This window comes from Pelodiscus sinensis, chromosome 1 (assembly GCF_052426305.1).
Source record: "Pelodiscus sinensis isolate ZL-2025 chromosome 1, ASM5242630v1, whole genome shotgun sequence".
In the NCBI taxonomy this organism is placed as follows: domain Eukaryota; kingdom Metazoa; phylum Chordata; order Testudines; family Trionychidae; genus Pelodiscus; species Pelodiscus sinensis.
In genome coordinates, this window is record NC_143052.1 from 6,020,387 (window position 1) to 6,039,938 (window position 19,552).

The window sequence follows — 19,552 nt, forward strand, 5'->3', positions numbered from 1 at the left end:
CCCAACACCACTGCCAGCAGCAGCAGTAGGCTGGCGCAAGGTTTGAGAAGCAGAAAGGGACTATGAATGAAAAAGGGAGACCAACTTGTCTAATTTCGAGCTGAGGGAAGGGCAAAAAAGGGTAAACAGCATCAATAATGCAGAATAAGTGAGATTAAAAAAAAACGTTCACTTCATAATCTAAGGCCCCGACCATGCAGAGATTTATGCCCACAGATAGCTTTACTCAGTTTAATTGAACTCCATGGGATTATGCACCTGAGTCAAGTTACTCAGCTTTGTAGGTGGCTGCAGGAGCAGGCCCTAAGCTATTAGCAACACAGGAAAGCAAAAATAAAGCTACAGGTTGGACCTCCGTGGTCCAGTCCTGAACAAGGGACGTTGCTGGACCAGGGGTGGTCAACGCTGGCCCGGCTTCAGATGGATCAGCCAGGCTCCCAGTCCTGGCAGGGTTTCCAGCTCCACTGCCTCTAGCTGGATGCCTGGCTCTCTGGTCCTGGAACATCTGTGGTCCTGCTGGACCAGAGGGTCCCAGTTTAGAGGATCAATCTGTACTATATTTTGGCCACCTTTTAAAAACATCTTCCCCCTTCCTGGTCCAAACCTATGCACAGACCTACAAAATAAGAGACTCTGGGTACAGACACATTTGTAACAATTTATTGAATGAGGCAATAATAGACAGAATGGGAAAACAACAGGTATTCCATGCTCTGCTACTTGACAGGTTTTTTTTTTTCCTTTTTCTGGGGAGAATTTCTTAGACTGTAAGAACGTTATTTCATTGCCAAAGAAACACGGACTTTAAAGCCACTGGACATTTTCACAACGACAATAAAAAATAATAATAGTTTAAAAAAATAACAAAATCGGAAAAGCAGGGCTGTTTCTCTGGAAATGGTTCCCTCCCCTACAGAAAAACATATACAAAGAACATTTGATATTTTCATATAAAACAAGTAAATACAAGAATCTGAAAACTTTCTCAAAGGTGGAGCGGGACGTGGAGAATTGTGTTAAATGGCCACTTTAAAAAAAAATTAAATACCATGCACAATTGCACACACCGAGGGAGGGTGTGGCTAAAAGAAGGGAGGAGCTTGTCTGAGGGAGGGGCAGTGTGTGTTGGTTTTGGGAAGCAAAGGTTTGGCCCATTGGAAAGTCAAGTAAAATCAGCCACTGAAAACCCACCAGACATTATGCTGGCCTGGAGGTTTTCGCATGAAGTAGATTAAAAAAAACGAGCAGCAGCAAAGCTGTGCTGGCAACGCACATACAGCAGAAACAGGCGCAGGACCCATGGAACGCAAACCACGGCGGTGGGTTATGGGAAGGGCCAACTTGACCCCCAGATTTACTGAACAAGGGAGCATTGTGGGGTTTAGTTAATCTGGGTGGGTAGAGGCTGGGACAGAGGGTCATCTCTTTCGTACAGTCCTATCCCGGCTCTGAGCACACCAGTGACAGACACATCTCGCATGAACTCAACGTACCTCTCGGCAACCGGGCGGAACAGGGTTCAGATACAAAAGGAGTCCTTGGGGGATACACAGCAGAAGGAAGAATTTTCCCGAGTCAGTAACTCCCCTTCCCCGGCCGTAGGTCCCCACCAGATAGTCCATTGCCGTCTCCATTTACAAACATGAAATAGTAAAGAGAAGGCTTCTAAATGCCAGCTACATTTCAACAGCAGAGAAGAGGCGGGCAGGTCTTGAAGGTGGATCACAGGAGAGCCAGGCGGAAACTCTCCAGGGTGTTTGGGAACTTCCATACCAGAGTTTTCCTCTTACAGGTGTCATGGGTAATCAATGGCTGCCCTCCGAAGGGCTTTATCCTGTCGAAAGGCTGTTGCTGCCCCTACGCAGTTGGGCAAGCGCCTTTTTCCTAACTCTCCCCCCCCCCCTTTTTTTCCCCCACGTGAAAATGTGTGACAGCCTAATTCTCCCAGTGATAGGACAGAGGAGCCTGACTCCAGGAGCCACTGCAGAAATTGCTGCTGGCTTAGCGGGGCCAACAGCACTGTTGGGACTGTCCCCAGCCAAGGCCACGGCTACTTCCTACAGGAGGTGGGAGATTTCCCATCTTGCCCAGATTCTAATCGAGAGATTTCATGCGGAGGAGGGGACGGGGTGTGTGTGTGTGTTGTGTTTTTATTTAAATATCCTCAGAATGAAAGTCCATCACAAATTGGCTTTCCACTCCCACAAGATCAGAGCGGCACTATAAAAATGCACTTAACACACATCCTCTGCTTTTTTTTTTTTTTCCTTTTAAAAAAAGGTTAACGAAACCTTTGCTTCCAAAGCTGGGAGACTCAATGCCACCTGATTGCATCTCTGAAGAGGCGTAAAAAAATTATTCACGTAAGAGACGAGGAAAAAAACATCATCATGATCCTGCCGTGGCAACGTCACTGTTCCAAGGTCACAACCTCCACGGCCTGACCATCCATGGTGACGGCACTGTCTGCTATCCGTGTAGTCACGGGCGCCATGGCGACCTGGACGGGACCATTACCCTGGGCGAGGCTGGTTACCACTGTCTGGTACATGCTGACGGGGATCTGGACGAGCCCTGTGGAGACAGAAGGAGGAGATGGGGGTTGCAAACACTGCAGGCATTTCAACTGGGCAAATCAAAGGACTCTGGCACGTTTTGATACCTCCTTTATCCGCTGCGTGGTGCTAACATTTACATAGCCCCCAATCAGAATCGTGGCGTTTAAGGCCAGTGCAATCAGATCATTTAGAGTGACCTCCTGGCTACCACCCAGCACCCACCCTCCACCCAAAATTAGATCAAAATATTGCAACCCACAGGAGACTAAAACTGCTGTGTGCCGCAGGCAGGGCATAGGAAGGACTGAGATGCACCAGTTGTCCATGGGCTCCGCAATGGCAGATATACCCAAATGACCCTGGCAAGGCACTGGCGTTCCACGCCACGAGGTAAAACCCACCCATGGTCACTGCCAGTCTGACCTGGCAGGAAATTCCTTCCTGACCCACATGTGGAAATCAGTGATCCACGTGCCACACAAGCAAGAGCCAGCTGGCTAAGAACGTGTCCCATCTCCAGCTGTGCACACTCCTGGGCGTCAGAGGAAAGAGACAAAAAGACAAAACTAATTCCACCCAACCACAGAATACATTGGGGGGAGGGGGAATCCCTACATCACCCCCACATGTGACCAGATGAGCTTTAGGAACATCAACAACATAAAGGAACCCCTCAGGCTGCCCCCCACCGTCACAAGCAACCCTGCCCTCGGTCATATCCAATCCCGTTCAGAAACGTGTCCAGCTCTCTTAAAACCTATTGTTTGCCTCATAATTCCTGTTGGGAAGATGTTCCCAGGCCTCACTGCTCTGATGATGGGAGTTGTCCTAATTTCTGGCCTGAGTTTATACCTATCGGTTTTGGTGCCAACACTGTCCTTTAGCTTAGCTAGCGCTTCATCCTCCCTGGCGTTGAGCCCCGAACCCATAGGTAGTGCGTATTCAGACCTCCTCTCAGCCTTCGCTTTGCTAGGCTAAGTAAGCCAAGCTCTTCCAGGTTTTTCTCTTAAGCTGGGCCTTTCCTCCCCCAGCCATGCTAAGGAGTTCTTCTCTGCGCTGGCTCCACTTTTTGAATTTAGCGTTCCTGAATGATCCAGAGGAGGGACTCTAATGGGTGCATAGTGCTGTTCGCTGGCAGAAGCTGGCGCCATGAAATAACAGGTCTAAGGAGCCCACAGTGCTACCATGCAAGAAAGGGAGGTGACTGGAGTTGGAAATGCCTTAAAGAACAGGCTGGTTTTGAGGCCCACGGGAAGTCTGTGTACGCTGACTGAGAGGCTGGTCCGCACGTGTGTATACAAAGGCAAGAGAGAACGCCGGGGAGATAGGAACTGGACAGGAGCAGCGACTGGCCAGAGCAGGAGGGGAAAGGATGGATCGGAGAAGGGAAGGTGGGACTTTAGTCAGGGAGCCTGGAAGGGGAAGAGGGGAAGATAGCACAGGATTTAGGAAAGAAGGGAGAGACCTGTTTGGAACAGCAGGAAAGTATAGGCGGCATGTTAACTGCTTTCATTCCCTCAGCTGAGGCCATGAGATGGGCTGATCGGTTTCTCCTAAGTTTCTCGCTTAAGCACAAGGACACGTGTCAATTCTCCAGCCCCACCCAGGCACAAGAACAAAGCTCTTTTCGTTCACATTTTACGGAACACGTTCATGACAAAAATCTGTTGTCTCTGTTGTGTCCTGAGGTGCCTTATGGGTGAGACTGGACACAGCTCCTAGCGCTGAATTTAGAATTGACATGAGGTGAGGGTGAGAAAGGAGAAGGACAATCTGGATTAAAACGGTCCACCTGTGGACATATCTTGGTGCCTGTGCAGCATGAATTCAGCTTTCTTGTCCATAGGCTTTATGATACAGTCTTTAATTACAGAACCCTAGGGTTGGAGAGACCTCAGGAGTCATCGAGTCCAACCCCCTGCCCAAAGCAGGAACAACCCCAACTCAATCAGCCCAGCCAAGGCTTTGTCAAACTGGGACTTAAAACACCTCTAGGGATGGAGATTCCACCCCCTCCCTAGGGAACCCATCCCAGGGCTTCCCCACTCTCCTAGGAAAAGTTTTTCCTAATATCCATCTAGATCTCCCCCACTGCACCTTGAGACCATTGCTTCTTGTTCTGTCATCTGCTCCCACTGAGAACAGCCTCTCTCCATCCTCTTTGGAACCCTCCTTCAGAGAGCTGAAGGCTGCCAAGGGGCTTCTGCCTCCTTCAGTTATTCAACATCCCTTATTATCTTCCACGTTCCGTGTGCTGCCTGAGGCTGTGTGTAATGCGCGCCATTCAAGCCCTGCTCTGAAGAGAAAATGACTCATCTACTCTAGTTTTGTGGCGCTTTCACCATAATGGCTGTGTGGGTCTCACACATTAACGAATGGGGGGCAAGTTGGTAACACCCCCGTTTTACAGCTGGGGAATTGAGTGAGGAAGGCCAAATTGATCAAAGGTTGCCCCTATTTTGGGTCTCCTCTTTGAGAGGTCTAGGGCCTGAATTTGCAGAGTAATTAGCAATTTCACATCACGCTGTGACGAGCACAGGTTGCTCCAATCGACATCAATAGCAGCGCTGAGAATGGAGCATTCCTGTCCATCTGGCGCCCGGATACCCACCCGGGGCAGACGGAAAATGAGGAACACGTCATCAGGCAGCCGCTGATCGCAAGTTTCAAGTGACTTGCCCCAGCTTCACCCAGGAACTGTGCAGCAGAGGCAGGGGGAGAGTCCAGTCCTCTAGGGAAACCAGCTGCCTTCACCACGCAGCCACCCTTTCTCTCCCTGAGTGCCCTGCCTCATTCTCTACACACCGTCCACCTTCAGCAATGAGAGAGGCAGGGCTCTGACAGACAAGAGCCTGTGTCACTATAAAACCGTAACTCGTTTCCTGTCAGCCTGCCCCTTTATCCCCAGAACTGTTGCCAGCCCCTCTTCCTGGCAGCTTTTTCCTTTTAGCTCTTTACTCTCTGACCATTTTCACTGCTACGGTTCAAGGTCCAGTTGTGTGTCTAACGCCTCAGGCCTGCGGGCTGGTGATGTAGGGATCAGACTGGTGCGAGGTCTGACACTACGGTTGGCTCGTGGGTCAGTGCGCTTGCAGGGCTGGGCTAGGAAAGGCCGTGACAGCTGTGGCTGGACTATGGACTCTTAGAAGTTAGCAAACGAAATGACTTATTAGATCATCTAGTCTGCGCTCCTGGCTAGTGCAGGATTGTCTCTTACCCAGACCAAGTTCAAATCATTCTGGCCAGCTGGGGGTTCGATCCAAGTTTTCCAGACAGGAGTCTGCTGTCAAACTGCTCTCCCACTTGGGCAATGTGACTCAGATTTCACTAGCCAAGACCAAGCCCTCTTCCCCAAAGGATGCTATTTAATAGGAGGCAGCAGGATGTGTTGCCATGTCCTCGCATTACTTACTGGCCAGTCAGAAAAGCTTGTCTGTCGTGCCCATCAGGAGGGTGACCCAAGTTTTGAGATGGCACAGAGTTCACTAACACTTCGCACTTCTCTGCTCCCTTTCAGCTGAAGCTCTCAAAGCCCCCTGCAAACAATTAAGCCAAACCAAGACCCAGGGAGGTTAAGTGCCTGCCCCAAGGTCACGCAGCAAGGCAGTGGTAGTATCTGAGTGACGGGCCCTGGTTCCCAGCACCCTGGCATGCGTAACTGACCCGTGCAGAGCAGACTCTGGAAGCAGGGGGGAGGATTATATCTTTTCAAAGGGAGCAGAAGCTGATGCCTGAGCTGACATTTCTTCCACGCCCATAACCCCTGAAAGTCGTAGATGGACTAGCAAGCAAACCTCGAGGACTTCAGTTTGTGGGGGAGCCAGGCAGCAAGCCAGAAGTTTGGCCATAGGTCAGCGTGGAAGCCAAACCCCTTCCAGAGACGTAAGAAGCTGGCAGATCTACGCTCCGGGCGGCTGGCTTTCCTGGTCCTAACAGTGCCGCACTGCCGGAATGCATCTCCTGGAGTGATATCGCGAAGGCTCCACACAGCGCAGTGCCTGGCCCTCCCTGATCGGCCAGGGAGCACAAAAGGTTCCAATGCCTGATCCCACGGCGATGTCCAAAGGAAGTGTCCGTGCACACTAAGAAACAGCTGCTGCCATTCAGAGAAAGGATCTTTTCCAAGAGAGGGGATGGAAAGGGCTAGGTCTCTCTTGAAGGATGGATTCCTGCCATCAGGTGTGCAGTCAAGCCCAGCCCCATCTTAGATCCAGCAATACCTTAGAGCAGGGAATTATCTGGGAGGCTGGGGGGCACATGCACACACACACTCCTTTCTACGTGGGATTAAACTAAATCTCCTCAGCGTCGGACGCGGCAGCGTTTCTGACAGTAGCAGCAACCCACCCGGGCAGGAGACGGGCAAGGGCCGTAAAGTCCGCTGTGCATTAAGAGAGAGACACGATTAAATGGCAGATACACCGTAATCAGGGCTAGGATTGTCCCTGCACTGCATCTGCTCCGACCTGGCCCTGATTAGCTCTAATCTAGCTGACACATGTTCATCTACAGCATGGCGCTCGGAGCCTTTCAATGGTATCTCCGGCACAGAACATCGGGGGCTATGCAAGTACAAAGATCTGCGCTGGCGGGGGGGGGGGGGGGGGGGGGGAGGAGAGAGACACGGACAACACACCATTCCTTGAAGGAGACGTGCCCGTTCCCGGGAGACACGGCAGGCGGGAAGACTAAGACAGGGACGTGAGATACTGGAGCCCTCTGCAGCGCAGCGCTACGCTTCAGCTCTGTGCCTGCCAGGTGAAGGCCCATAAACAAACATCATGAATAATGCACCACCCCGCCCAGACAATAGAAGCGGGTTTCAAAGCCCTGGGGTGCAGCGGGAGCGGGGACACAGGTTGGCTCCTCTTTGTGAAGGGATTTTCTCGGACGCCAGCCCCCACCCACCGCTGCTCCCTTTGGAGGGGTGGGAGGGCGGGTGAGCGCGTGACGTGACAGTCAAAGGCAGTGTGGCATGAAGCCGTTCTGTGGGCCTCCTTCAAATCCCCAGTGAAGACCCGCCACTGTTAGCTGCGCTGGGATGGACCCGAAGGCCCCGTCCTGATCAGGACCCTGCTTTGCCGAGAGCGTTCCTGCTCCCAATGTGCTTCCGCTCTAAGGCACAGGGGGATGCGACATGTAGGCAACGAGCGGGAAGAACAGCCGCTCTCGTCCTGCTGGGCTGCCTGTGGTGGTACCAGGATGGTGGCAAATCACCTGGGGGCAGCAGGCTGCGCTGGGGGATGCATGGCAAAGGACAGGGTAGTGCACAGGCCAGCATGTGGCCCAAAAGATGCGTGGGGGGGGACGGGATGAGGACATGACAGGAGCATTTGAGGGCTGGGAATGGCCCTCAGGTAAACTGAGTTTGAGAGGCTTAGAGTCCAATGATAAAAGCTACCCCAGTGTATCCAATCCGCATCAGCAGCCCCCCGGCCGGTCCCTGCGGCAAGGCGGTCAAAGTGGGCGTGGAAGGACCGGAGAGGGGCTTTCTGGGCTGCTTCCGAGGGGCCTCTCGAAGGGGAAAGAGGCAGACGCAGAAACAGGTGGGAGACGCAGGCACAGGAAAAGCCACTGCCGGGCACAGGTGCTGAGACAGGGCACTAGAGCAGATGAGCAGGAGGAAGGAGCCATGTCGGGCCCGGTGGGTAGGAACAGTTAATTGGAGGCAGTGACTGGACAGGAGGAGGGAGAGGGATCCACAGAGGGCTAGAGAGGGAGGATGCCAGGTCAGGCAGGTCGCCTCAGCAACTCCGTTGTGCATGGACTAAAGGAGGCGGCGACGACTGGGAGATGCAAAGATGCTCAAGTGATAGGGCAGGGTGCTACTGAAGGTGGCTGCGTTAGCGGCCGTTACCCACAGCGGGAAGGGGTGCGTGGGCTCAGCTCTGGCTGTGCGGAGCTAAAGATGGCAGTGAAATCGGCCCGTTGCCAATGGCGAGGCTGACGGGCCGCTGGGAGCGGCTGTATGCGGTTTTTACACAAGCTGACAGCTCTTCCCCTTTTGTGGCTGCTGGGCTCAGACGATGAGCTCTCTGGGGCAAAGGTGGAGTCTTCCCGTGTGGACAAATAGGGTGCCGGTCCAGCACACCAGACCAGACTGGATCTACTTGCACTGCTGCGTCCATCATGACCACAGCAGAAGACACTTTGGCAGGTCTAGACACTACAGTGTCACCCCCCTGGGTCAGAGAGGGGGCTGCAAGTTTAATTTTCTGTGAATAAGGTGTGGTCCTCTCACTCCCAGCAAATACCAATTTGATCAGCTGGGCACAATTAGCAGCCCTGCGAGAACAGGCAGAGTACTGCACTGGCGCTGGGGATATATTGACACAGCATCTGTGTAGGCATTTCTCTCTAGCCAAATATCATTTCTTAGCACTATTACCCAGGCCAGCAGGAGCTCCCTGGTTCCCCATCAGGGCTGCCAGCAACCCTGATTTTGAAAGGTTAGTGCCAGGTACAGAAAGCCAGGCCCCGGGGGCATTACAAACTGTACTCCAGCCTCGGAGCTCACGAAAGGGTCTGAACTGCAGGCAACAACATTTTATGTGGCCACTCTAAGTCCAGCAAACCAAAGACACGTTCCATCTAATCCTGGGGGAGTAATGACCACCCCTGGGTTTCTAAAACAGACTGGCCACAAGAGGAGAGCACCAGCTGCCTTTACCATCAGGAAACAGCAGTGTTCATCTGCGATGGTTAAGTCTCTCATATAACCAGAGCTTTGTAAAACTCATCTTGCCCAGCAGGGACATTCTGAACAGCAAGCGACTAGTAAGAACATGAGAACTCCCAGACTGGGTTACACCGATGGTCCACCTAGCCCAGGATCCAGTCTCTGACAGTGGCCAGTACCAGAGCTTCAGGGGGAATGTGGGCAATTTAGAGAGCCACCCATCTTCCCTCTTGGTTTCTGGCAGTCAGAGATTTAGGGTCATCCCAAGCATGGGGTGACATCACTCATCATCTTGGTTAATAGCCACTGATGGACCAATTTTTCATGAACTTTAGTTCTTTTCAGAACCCAGTTATACTTTGGACCTTCCTGACATCCCATATCAATGAGTTCCTTAGGTTAGTTGTGGGTTGTGTGAAAAAGTATTTCCTCTCATTTCTATTACACCTGCTGCCTATTAGTTTCATGGTGTGGATCCTTGAATTTTGTATTGTGGGAAAGAGTAAACAATACTTCTCTCTTCACGATTTTATAAACTACTATCATATCTCCCCCCCTTAGCAAGCTCTTTTCTAAACTAAACAGCCCATGTCTTTTTAAAGTTTCAGAGGAGTAGATGTGTTAGTCTGTAACTGAAAAAACAAATAGTCTTGCAGCACCTTAGAGACTAACAAAAACGTGGATGGGTCTCAAAGGTACCGAATTATTGCAATCCAATTTCAAAAACGAGCCTGAAAGGGAGGCTGCAGAACTTAATTTCATTTACAGGTTCGATACCTGAAACAGAGGTCTAAACAAAGCCCTGGTATGAAAGGCCCGCTACAGTCCACATCCTAATGACATAAAAAAAACAAGCACCGGGTACTTATGAGCACGTAGTACCTACTCTATCAGCTTCATTTAGCATGCACACTAACTGACAATCCCCCCCCCCCCCCGCCCCGTTTCCCCTCTTCTTTTTCCTTTGCTCCTCCCCTCCACGTCCCTCTTTCTCTGCTATTTATTTGGAAACTGGACCCCTTAACTCCATTCATCTGAAGAAGTGGGCTGTGTCCACGAAAGCTCATGATACCAGCTACGTTTTTGTTAGTCTCTAAGGTACTCAGGACTATTCATTGTTTTTTAAGTTTTTTCAAATCTTTTTAGTCTCTCCTCATATGAAAGTCATTCTGTACTCCTGATCATCTTTGCTGCCCTTCTTTGAACCTGTTCTAGACCCACTGTATCCTTTTTGAGATTGGCCACCAGAACAGAACATATATGGTGCCTTTATGATATTTTTCTGTCGTATCTTCTACCCTTTCCTAACAGTTCTAACATGGGCAGCCTTTTTGACTGCTGTTATGCCCTGAGCTGAGGTTTTCAGAGACTCGTTCAAGATACCCTTCTTGAGTAGTAACAGCTAGAGCCCATCTTCTTATGTGTCTGTTTGGGATTTGTCCCCCAATTAACATTCCTTTGCATGTATTAGTGTTAAAATTCATCTGCCATTTTGTTTCCCAGACACCTAGTTTTGTGAGATACCCAGGAACTCTTCACAGTAGCATTGGACTTATTTATCTTGAAGAATCTTGTATCATCTGCAAATTTCGCCACGTCACTATTCATTCCTTTTTTCCCTTTTACCTACCTGGTGATTGTGTCACTTTTCTGTATGAAAGCTTCAGAGGGGGAGCCGAGTTAGTCCGTAACTGGAAAAACTTAAAACACAACGAATGGTCTAGCAGCACCTTAAAGATTAACGAAACATGTAGATGGGATGTGGGTTGTACCCACGAAAGCTCATGATACCAACTACATGTTTTGTTAGTCTTTAAGGTGCTGCTAGACCATTCATTGTTTTTTAAGTCTTTTCTGTAGTTTTCTGAGAAGCTATCCTATTCCAGGCACATCCGATTTTCCTGGCACAACCAAATCCTGACCTTGCTGTGAGTTACGATCAGAGGACGCTGTATCCTGAATTTGGTGGTCCTAGCTCTTACCATTTATTAGGAGGTCTTGAACAGACAGGCAGGCAGACAGACAGACTCTCTCAACTATACAGTAGATAGTGAGGCTTCAGTCCTGACTTTTCCGTGGAACATTCGCCAAACACAACAGCAAACAAAAGGACCCCCAGGTAGATCACAGCAGTCACCGTCATTATATAGTTGCTCCTCCTACCCTCAGCAGCTAAGAACATCAAACTACCTATCTGGATGTCACACTTATCAGCCATGAAACGTTCCCTAAAACGGATAGTGTCCTGCATAGTCCTGGCTCATCCTGTTCGATTTCAATGAGCTCCTCTCAGCTCATTCATAACAGCAACAGAAGTGGATCTATAGAAGAGCTCCAAGACTGGATAGGGACGGCTGACCTGGCACATGTCAGGATTCCAAAGAACCACGCATACAAAGCTTCACCTTTTTCTGGATTAAATGCTGCTTATTTAGGTGCAGGTGGGTTGAGAAGCATAACTTTAGACACCTGATTTTCAAAGTCCTCACCTTAGTCCTTTCCTCCGCTCTCCTGTTGAGAGCAGATGCCTGCTCTGTGTACTGAAATCAAGTTGCTCTCTTAGACATTAATCTTCTCCTACAATCCACCATTTCTACTTCTTCGGCTTTTCTGGCCTAGGGTTAGCATGATCAAAAGCCAAAATCCCCCCTCTTTGGGGGAGAAGCTAGAGCCCAGGAGGGAAGAGAGGGAGGCTTTTCTTCGGCTTCTATGTTTTGTATTTTTTAGCCCTTTTACTTTTCTTTTGCCTTTTTGGGAGGGGAAGGATGACCCCCTTAGGGCTTCTGCTCAGGAACATATGACGGAGAGGAAGTCTCGGGCCCTGGCATTCCTTTTTGTCCAATATGCAATCAGAAAGGATGAGCAAGGAGAAACTCCCAGAAAGAGCTCCGATCTTCCTCTGGGGAAGAGAGTCAGCAAGGATTCCTTGCCAAGTTGACCACTGGAGAAGCTGGGAGATGGCCCGGGGGGGCTTTTTTAATGGGGGAAAGATTGGGTGGGGGAACTTTTGGACTTACCCCTATAGAATCTTCGGCTGGAGGACGAGCCAGCCTGCTGAGTCTCAAGAACTGGAGAAGACTGACCTGCCCTTCTGGACGCATCTCCTGAGAAGTCTCTGCTTTTTTGTGGGGGGAATGCAGAGGGCCCTGCGAGCCATCCAGGTATGCAGTCCTTTGCCGGGGACAGCCACGTATCCACAGGCTGAGAGCAATTGTGACAGAATGCCTCTTCTGCGGCTCCCCAAGCATCTCTTCATGGATGAAGCATGCTGTGGCCCCGGATGGGCTCTGCCAAGCTATGTGGAAGAGTCTACTCACCACAGATACACTCCCTCATGGCTGTACATGGCTCTCCTCTTTCTGCGCCCCCACCTGACAGCATCTCTGGCCCTGCGGTGGTCTGCCTCTTCAGCCAGGTCAAAAATAGTCCTTTCCCTTCCGGCGTGCCAGTGGTTTGGCCCAATTTCAGGCTTTTGGGGCCTGCCAGACTTTTACTCCACGGTTGTCATGCCCCCTGCTGTAGGCAGCCTACTAGGGGAGCCCAGGCCGGCCCTCTGCTCTGGGTTCTAGCCCCGGGACTCTGTATAAAGCTGGGGAGGTCTGTTCAGACCCTCTGCTGTCTACCTGTGGCCCATGGCTGGGCCTCTCTCACCTGGTTCGGCCCAGACAAAGCATAGCCGAAACTAGTTATGAGAGACAAAAAGATCTTGCATCTGGCTTCCCTGCCCCAAGCAGGCTCTTGTTAGGCTCTAGGCCCAGCCAGGCCCTCCTTCCTTCACAGGCCTTCAAATGGTCTCCACCTCCCAATCAGCAACCTTGACCTGGGCTTTTCCTTTCTCTCCCACCTCCTGGCTTGACACCTTGCACAGGTGTACTGGGGCGGGGCTGACTGGGCCCACAAGTTTGGAGTATCCCCTTCCTGGTCACTGTGGGGGCTGTATCCTTCATCACAAGCTAGGATTGCAAATTACTTCAGTTAGTGCTCTCGGGTGTTGTTAGTAACACCAGGAAGCACTTTCAAAGGGTGTTTTTATCGCGAAACTTTTCCTTTAAACTGAAAGTCTGAGCCTTTACCTTCCTCTTCTGTCATTTTGGCCTCGTTCTGATGCATCTGTACAAACCTTATGTTCTTCTTAGTTGATAAAAAAAGAGGGGCTAGGAGAAGAGACAAAGAAGCAGATTGTGTTTTTCCATGGGAAACCAATTTCAAATCCTCAGCTCTGTTGACCAAATTACCTATCCCACCCTCGCTTCTCTCAGGGTACATCTACATGGCAGTGTTATTTCGGAATAACTGACGTTATTTCAAAACAACACAGCGCGCCTCTACACAGAAAGCTATTATTTCAAAATAATGGCGAGCTGGAGGACTGCTTACTCTGACTCTTGTAACCCTCACTTCACGAGGGGTAAGGGAAGTTGAAGGAAGAATGGTTTTCCTTCAACTTCCTGCTGTGCAGACAGCACCAAAAGCCGAGTTAAGCTATTTCGACTTCAGCTACGCTATTGGCGTAGCTGAAGTTGCACCTCTTAATTGGACTTTTGCCTTGCTGTGTAGACATGCCCTATGATTTGAAGGATGCTCACCAAGAAGAATCAGACTGGCTTAAGTCAGAGGCAAAATGTGGGGATATTCTGTATAAATTTCCCACACAGGGCTCGGCTCCTATGTAACTTAATCCTGACCTAAGACAGTAATTTTGCGCCCCTCTGAAGCAGGGACGGTTAAATCTTTTTGTCTGTTAAATATGGGCCAATTGTTGTGCAAGAGAAAGAGAGAGACGTGACAAATAAAGACTAAGAGGCCAAATGGCTCATTTCCACTTGTGATCTAAACAACATTTGAACCGAAGACTCCGGAAGTCTAATGAACTAACTCATCTTGCCACAGAGCTGCCTTGATCAGCTAGCTGTACAGAATAAATAAGATCAGCCACCCGTATCATGGGCAATTCAAATATATAAGAAACCTATTACCGAGAAAAAGTCATAGCACCTAATGTTAATAAAATTAGCAACTTTAGGTGTTGTTTTCTTTTAATGAAATATACGAAAGACAGTGGAGGATGTATTAGGTGATGAGCTAACAGGTGTTGTGGGGACAAAGCTTCATAGATGTTAGAAACATCGAATCAGTCACACAGTAGACTCCTTTGTGGTTCCCAAACAGAAGATGCATCAGATATTAACCTGGTATGTTTGATCTTTAGTCAAGCAGCCAAGGTACCATATTATAGTTATTAAAAATTCGGATTAGTAATTTAACAGAAAGCTATTCTCATTATGTTTTACCATAAATGTTTTAACACCCCCCCTTATTTTCTGTTCCTTGAACACTGTGGCAATTAGGAGGCAGACTTCTATGTTCTCTATTACAGTTTAGGAGTTTTCAGAGCAATTGTTAGGGATCCTATCACATGTCTATTGAAATCTATTATTTTAACCTGCACTAAAGTCTACAGGGCTTTTCCATAAAGTATATCTAAGCTGAGGTTAGCTTTACAGTTAAAACAACCTTTAGGCTCCCAGTATCTCTGGAGAGGCTGTGTAGAATGGCAACTACAAGTTCTGAAGTGTGATGGGGTGGCTCCATGATTTTGAGTTTTAGGGATAAAATCTATCTGAAAATACACAACAGGAATTTGAAGTCACAACGGCATTTTAAACTGTATTTAAATGGAATTGATTTAAAATCATTTTTAAAACTACTTTGCGATTCTCCCCGCTCTGTCCGGCTGGGAAAGCTGGTAACTCTAAGTGACACACACAATTGCATTTCTCAGGGAGCAGGGCGCTACTGCTGGGGTGCCCCTGTCTTCGTGCCAGCCCTCCTGGCGCCAGGTGAATATTAGTGAAATGCATGCCCTGCATGGCTCTGTATCTAACAGAGAGGGGTGTATGTATACTGATCCATTCCATCTGACCAGTGACCTCCAGTGCTGCAGGCCAAGCTGGATGTTCTATGGGACTCTGTTTTTTCTACAACACTCCTCACTGCAGTTTCTCAGTGCTGATGGGCCGGTATCAGTTTATCCTGGGGTGTGTCTTTCCTTGATGTAACTCCAGGCTGAACCTCTCTAGTTCGGCACCCTTGGGACCTGACTGGTGCCGAACCAGAAAATTTGCCGGACCAGGGGAGGTTTATATTGTCTAGCAGCAAGACCGGCAATTCCACTGCGTACTGGGCTCTTAGAAGACATTGAGGAGTACATTAGAGCTAAATAACAGCATAGAACCCTGAGAACCAGGACGGGGGGCTGTGAACAAACTTTCTGGGACCCTGGGAGACTTGGCCACACCCATAAGAGGCCATCCAGCTAACTAAAATCATGCCAGGCTATGGATGTTGCCGGATCAGAGAAGTTCAACCTGTACTGTGATCAACCTGCACATGCTCTCTAGGATGCTGACTCGGACATCTTACAAATCAAAATATCCCACGTGCACCCCCTCTTGCCCTCACCACAAGTGTTGTTACTGGTGCATATTAGTGAAATATATATTCTAGACCCAATCCTGTCACTTTGACTCTCATTCCTTCCTGGGGCAGCGATCCCATCAACTTCCACAGCATTTAGTCTTAATATGGATACCAGGATTGGGCCCTTAGCCTAGTAGCATGTGCATCTCTACCCCACACCTGCGATTGTTACTCTAGTATGCATCTGTGAATTTGACCATACATACGCTACTCTTCCCTCATACAAGTGAGATATAAAGATAGACAGACAGATGTACCCCTCTTTACTCTGAGAAATACCAGGAGTGATCAGAACACCTACGGAAACAAGCAATAGCGCCAACCAGCAGCTTAATCCCACCATTTCAAACTACCACCACAAAAAGTAACTCACCTGTGGAATTTTCTGTTAGACTCCACTTGCAACCTGAACAGTCTGCTGCTAGGAAGCCTGACAATAAAATGCAAGTATAAAATGCTGAACAAAGGGCAAAATATCGCAGGGGGTGGTATTACCAGCATAGCCCATATACAGACAAAAAAATATGCCCCCTTCACTCCATTTGTGAAGGACAGCCATTGGACAGAAGTCATTCCTGCCCTTCAGGGGATGAGAAGACATAGCTGGTCTCCTCAGAGTATCACTAAAATATTAGATATGCTAGACTATATATTTCTAACTGCAAAACAAACTATATTTTACATCCCATGAACAGTTTAGGACCAGGGAGTGTTCAATTACTGCTGATGACCCCAGGTATTAATACTCCCTTTATCAGATCATTAATGCAAAATCTTTTACCAGGAAGGAGATTTCTTGCTAGTACTTAGATCAGTGATATAATCAGGCCACAAAAAGCCTGATAGGCAGAGGCTGCTGAGAAGAAGGGTGGCTGAAACCCATATTCCTAACAGCCACGGTCCCCATCTGTTAATGTTCTCTCCATTACTCCCAGAGAAGGGGGGGGGGGGGGACAAAACAAACAACAGAAACCACACACACAAACACACAACCAGTGATGGATAGCTATACATCCCAGAGCAGTAGGCTAGAAAGTTCCTAAAAATCCAGGTTCTCCCTCCATCTAACCCACCAGACACTAAAAAGAAAAAAAAAAAAAAAGATAAACTGGTCTTGAATTATTCTGTCAAGTTGTAACAGACTTCACTCTAAATGCGTTTCGAAACGATAGGGTACACTGCACACTGGGTCATATATGAACACCCGCATTAGTGTACACTGTAGAGCATTTCATATGTGAAGGTATAAAGCAACTATTGTTGAGGGAGTATAGCAACATGTAACCAGATATTCTCTGGGTTCATTTAAAAGCCGCCTTTCTGAGCACTTCACTGGCTTGTTCAGCAGCGAACATATTTCTGTTAACACACAGAGCTACATTCATGGCTGACAAATAGGCCACGATATGCAGGCTCTTTTCTTCACTCGCTTCTGTGCATGTTCGAAATGAAGTAAACTTGTGTTCATCGGCCCAATAGGGTCACGTTAATTGTTCCTTCTCACAAAACACTGGTTGAGTGCCTACAGTTGGTCCTTCTTAGAACCTCATTTTTGTGTGTTTTCTTAGGCCAATCCAATGGTATTTGATTTAAAGACAGAAACGGGTTACAGCAAAATTGCCATCATGAGGTTCTCTATGAATTCTTGTTCAACGGCTCTGGATCACATTGGCTCAATTAGTCAAGCCACATAAGGTTTTCCTGTCAGTGCTGCAAATTCAGTGTGGAATTCAAAAGTGCAGTGGGGGCATGACTCTTCAGTCACCTCTCCCCAAGAAAGGTTCTTCTCCCAGAACCGGGGGGACAGTTACGCCTGTGGAACATGACAAAGTGGTCGAGGTAAAAATGTCTTAGCTCAAGTTAGTTAACAAACATGAAGTGAAATCCTAGTGAAGACAAAGCAACTTGTATATATCATTCCTTCGCTAGAGTTTTATTTCACAGTAGTTGACTCCAGTTAGCTAACTCAAAAGAACACGCCTTTGTTCCTGAGCAGAGACACTCATGGAGGTCAAAGAATTCCGGGAGCGTGTGCTCTTTTCTAGACTGCTGCATGCTATTCTAGTCTAGAGTATGCCCTTTTTTCAGGAACAATAAATTGTGACACTTTTGTATTTCTAGGTCTGATTTTGTAAGCAAGTAGTTTTTAAGCGAGGTGAAACATGGGGTATGCAAGATAAACCAGATTCCTGAAAGTGGTACAGTAGTCTGGAAAAGCTGAGAACCATTGCCTTAAAAGACAACCAAATAAGTTAAAAAACCTGGTTGATAAAGGAACAGAAAGAAGTAACTCCCAGTGTTGAAGAAATAATTCTGCTGTAAATATTGACAGTTTACAAAAGTATCTAGATGACTTAGAAGTCCAACTTCCATTTTCAAAAGTGAGATAGCACTTTTAGGGCTTATCTACACAGCAGGGCAAATGTCTAATTAAGCGATGCAACTTCAGCTACGTCAATCGCGTAGCTGAAGTCGAAATAGCTTAATTTGGCTTTAGGCACTGTCTACATGGCAGGAAGTCAAACCTTACTCCTCATGAAGTGAGGGTTACAGGAGTCGGAGTAAGAAGTCCTCCAGCTCGAGATTATTTCAAAATAATGCTGCTGTGTAGACGTACCCCTAGAAGTCTAATTCCTATAGACTTTTATCTAGACCTTGGCTCCCAAGTGCCTGTCATATTTGAAATGGGACTTAACATGCTTGTGAAATTCTTATCTGAGTGTATCAGTACAAGATGATACATTGTGGTTTAAAAGCTACCAGTGGGCTACATTCATTGAGAAAGTAACTGGACAGCTCCATTGCCTTGTGGACTCCACTAACTTCAAGGACGCTGAAGCAGAACTTAGAGAAAATCCACAAGATCACTACCATTTTGGCCTGTTCTATATTGGAAGTAAATACCATGATTTCAGAGACTGAGGGGCATCAGAGCCATGAATACAGCTGCAATTAAATATTCACATTTACATTTGGAAGTACAATGAACACACAGTTTTGTGCTCATCAATTGGCATCTGCTGGAGCTTGAAAACACACAGAATTTGCTTTAGCAGGGGAGAAACTGGATGGCTCAGGGGAATAGGAAATAAGAGCCTTTCAGTGATCGGTCTCTCGTTCAAATCTGTCCTGGCCAGTTGTAACAGATGGCCATTTCTGAAGGCTGTTTGGTAACTTATGAACTAAGGGACGGTCATAGTCAATTTCCTAGTGGACAATTTGTCCATGTCACAAACACACACTGTTGACATTTTTGGGCAGATCCAGTGGAGAGCCAAAAGATTATATAGGCAGGTAACCAACTATGCTCTGCCTGGAAAACGGAGCTCCCACCTGAAGAGGAATGATTCCCATCAGTGGAATCATATGTGGGACGATCATGCTGCAGCTACCCTTGCTACACATTCTACAGAAATTTAGAAACTAGAGTCTCAACAACCAAAGATCAGACAACTTAGCTCATCAATGCCTCCTCCACTTTGTTCCTTGTGAACAGGATCCTATGAATAGTGATTCAGCTTTCCCTAAAGCCACGGGGGGAAGTAGAGATGAGGAAATTGAGGGATCCTCAGAACTCCAGGATCCCCAATAATTCTCTCCTCGAAAAGGGAAAGAAAAATTACTGTGATCAGTAAATTGGCTATGGAATAGCAAATGCTACCACAGTGAATTCTGAACAAATTCCAAGCTAATGTCCTTTCTCTGGGTCTCCCAAGCTATGTCTATACTGGCGGGTTGTTGCGCCAGAAGTATGCAAATGAAGCTAAGCGTGGACTATCGCCGAGCCTCATTTGCATACCTAATGAGCTCCCATTTTTGCGGACGAGGGTCTTGT

At 48.1% G+C, this 19,552-nt stretch overlaps 1 protein-coding gene across 4 annotated transcripts in view; it reads right to left on the reverse strand.

Moving 5' to 3' along the window:
* Window positions 1-646: 646 nt before the first annotated feature.
* The window catches only part of NRF1 (nuclear respiratory factor 1), a 136,751-nt gene continuing 117,845 nt past the window's right edge, over window positions 647-19,552 (reverse strand). For 2 of the 4 annotated variants that reach the window (XM_089778049.1, XM_075925374.2), the window contains 3 exons: window positions 16,091-16,147; window positions 13,311-13,391; window positions 647-2,574 (listed from right to left, as the gene is read on the reverse strand). In XM_089778049.1, the coding sequence (XP_089634175.1) occupies window positions 2,411-2,574; window positions 13,311-13,391; window positions 16,091-16,147 (302 nt within the window). In that variant the 3' untranslated portion in view covers window positions 647-2,410. The remainder of the gene's footprint in view (window positions 2,575-13,310; window positions 13,392-16,090; window positions 16,148-19,552) is intronic. The other 2 variants (XM_025183218.3, XM_006120331.5) reach the window with 2 other exon arrangements.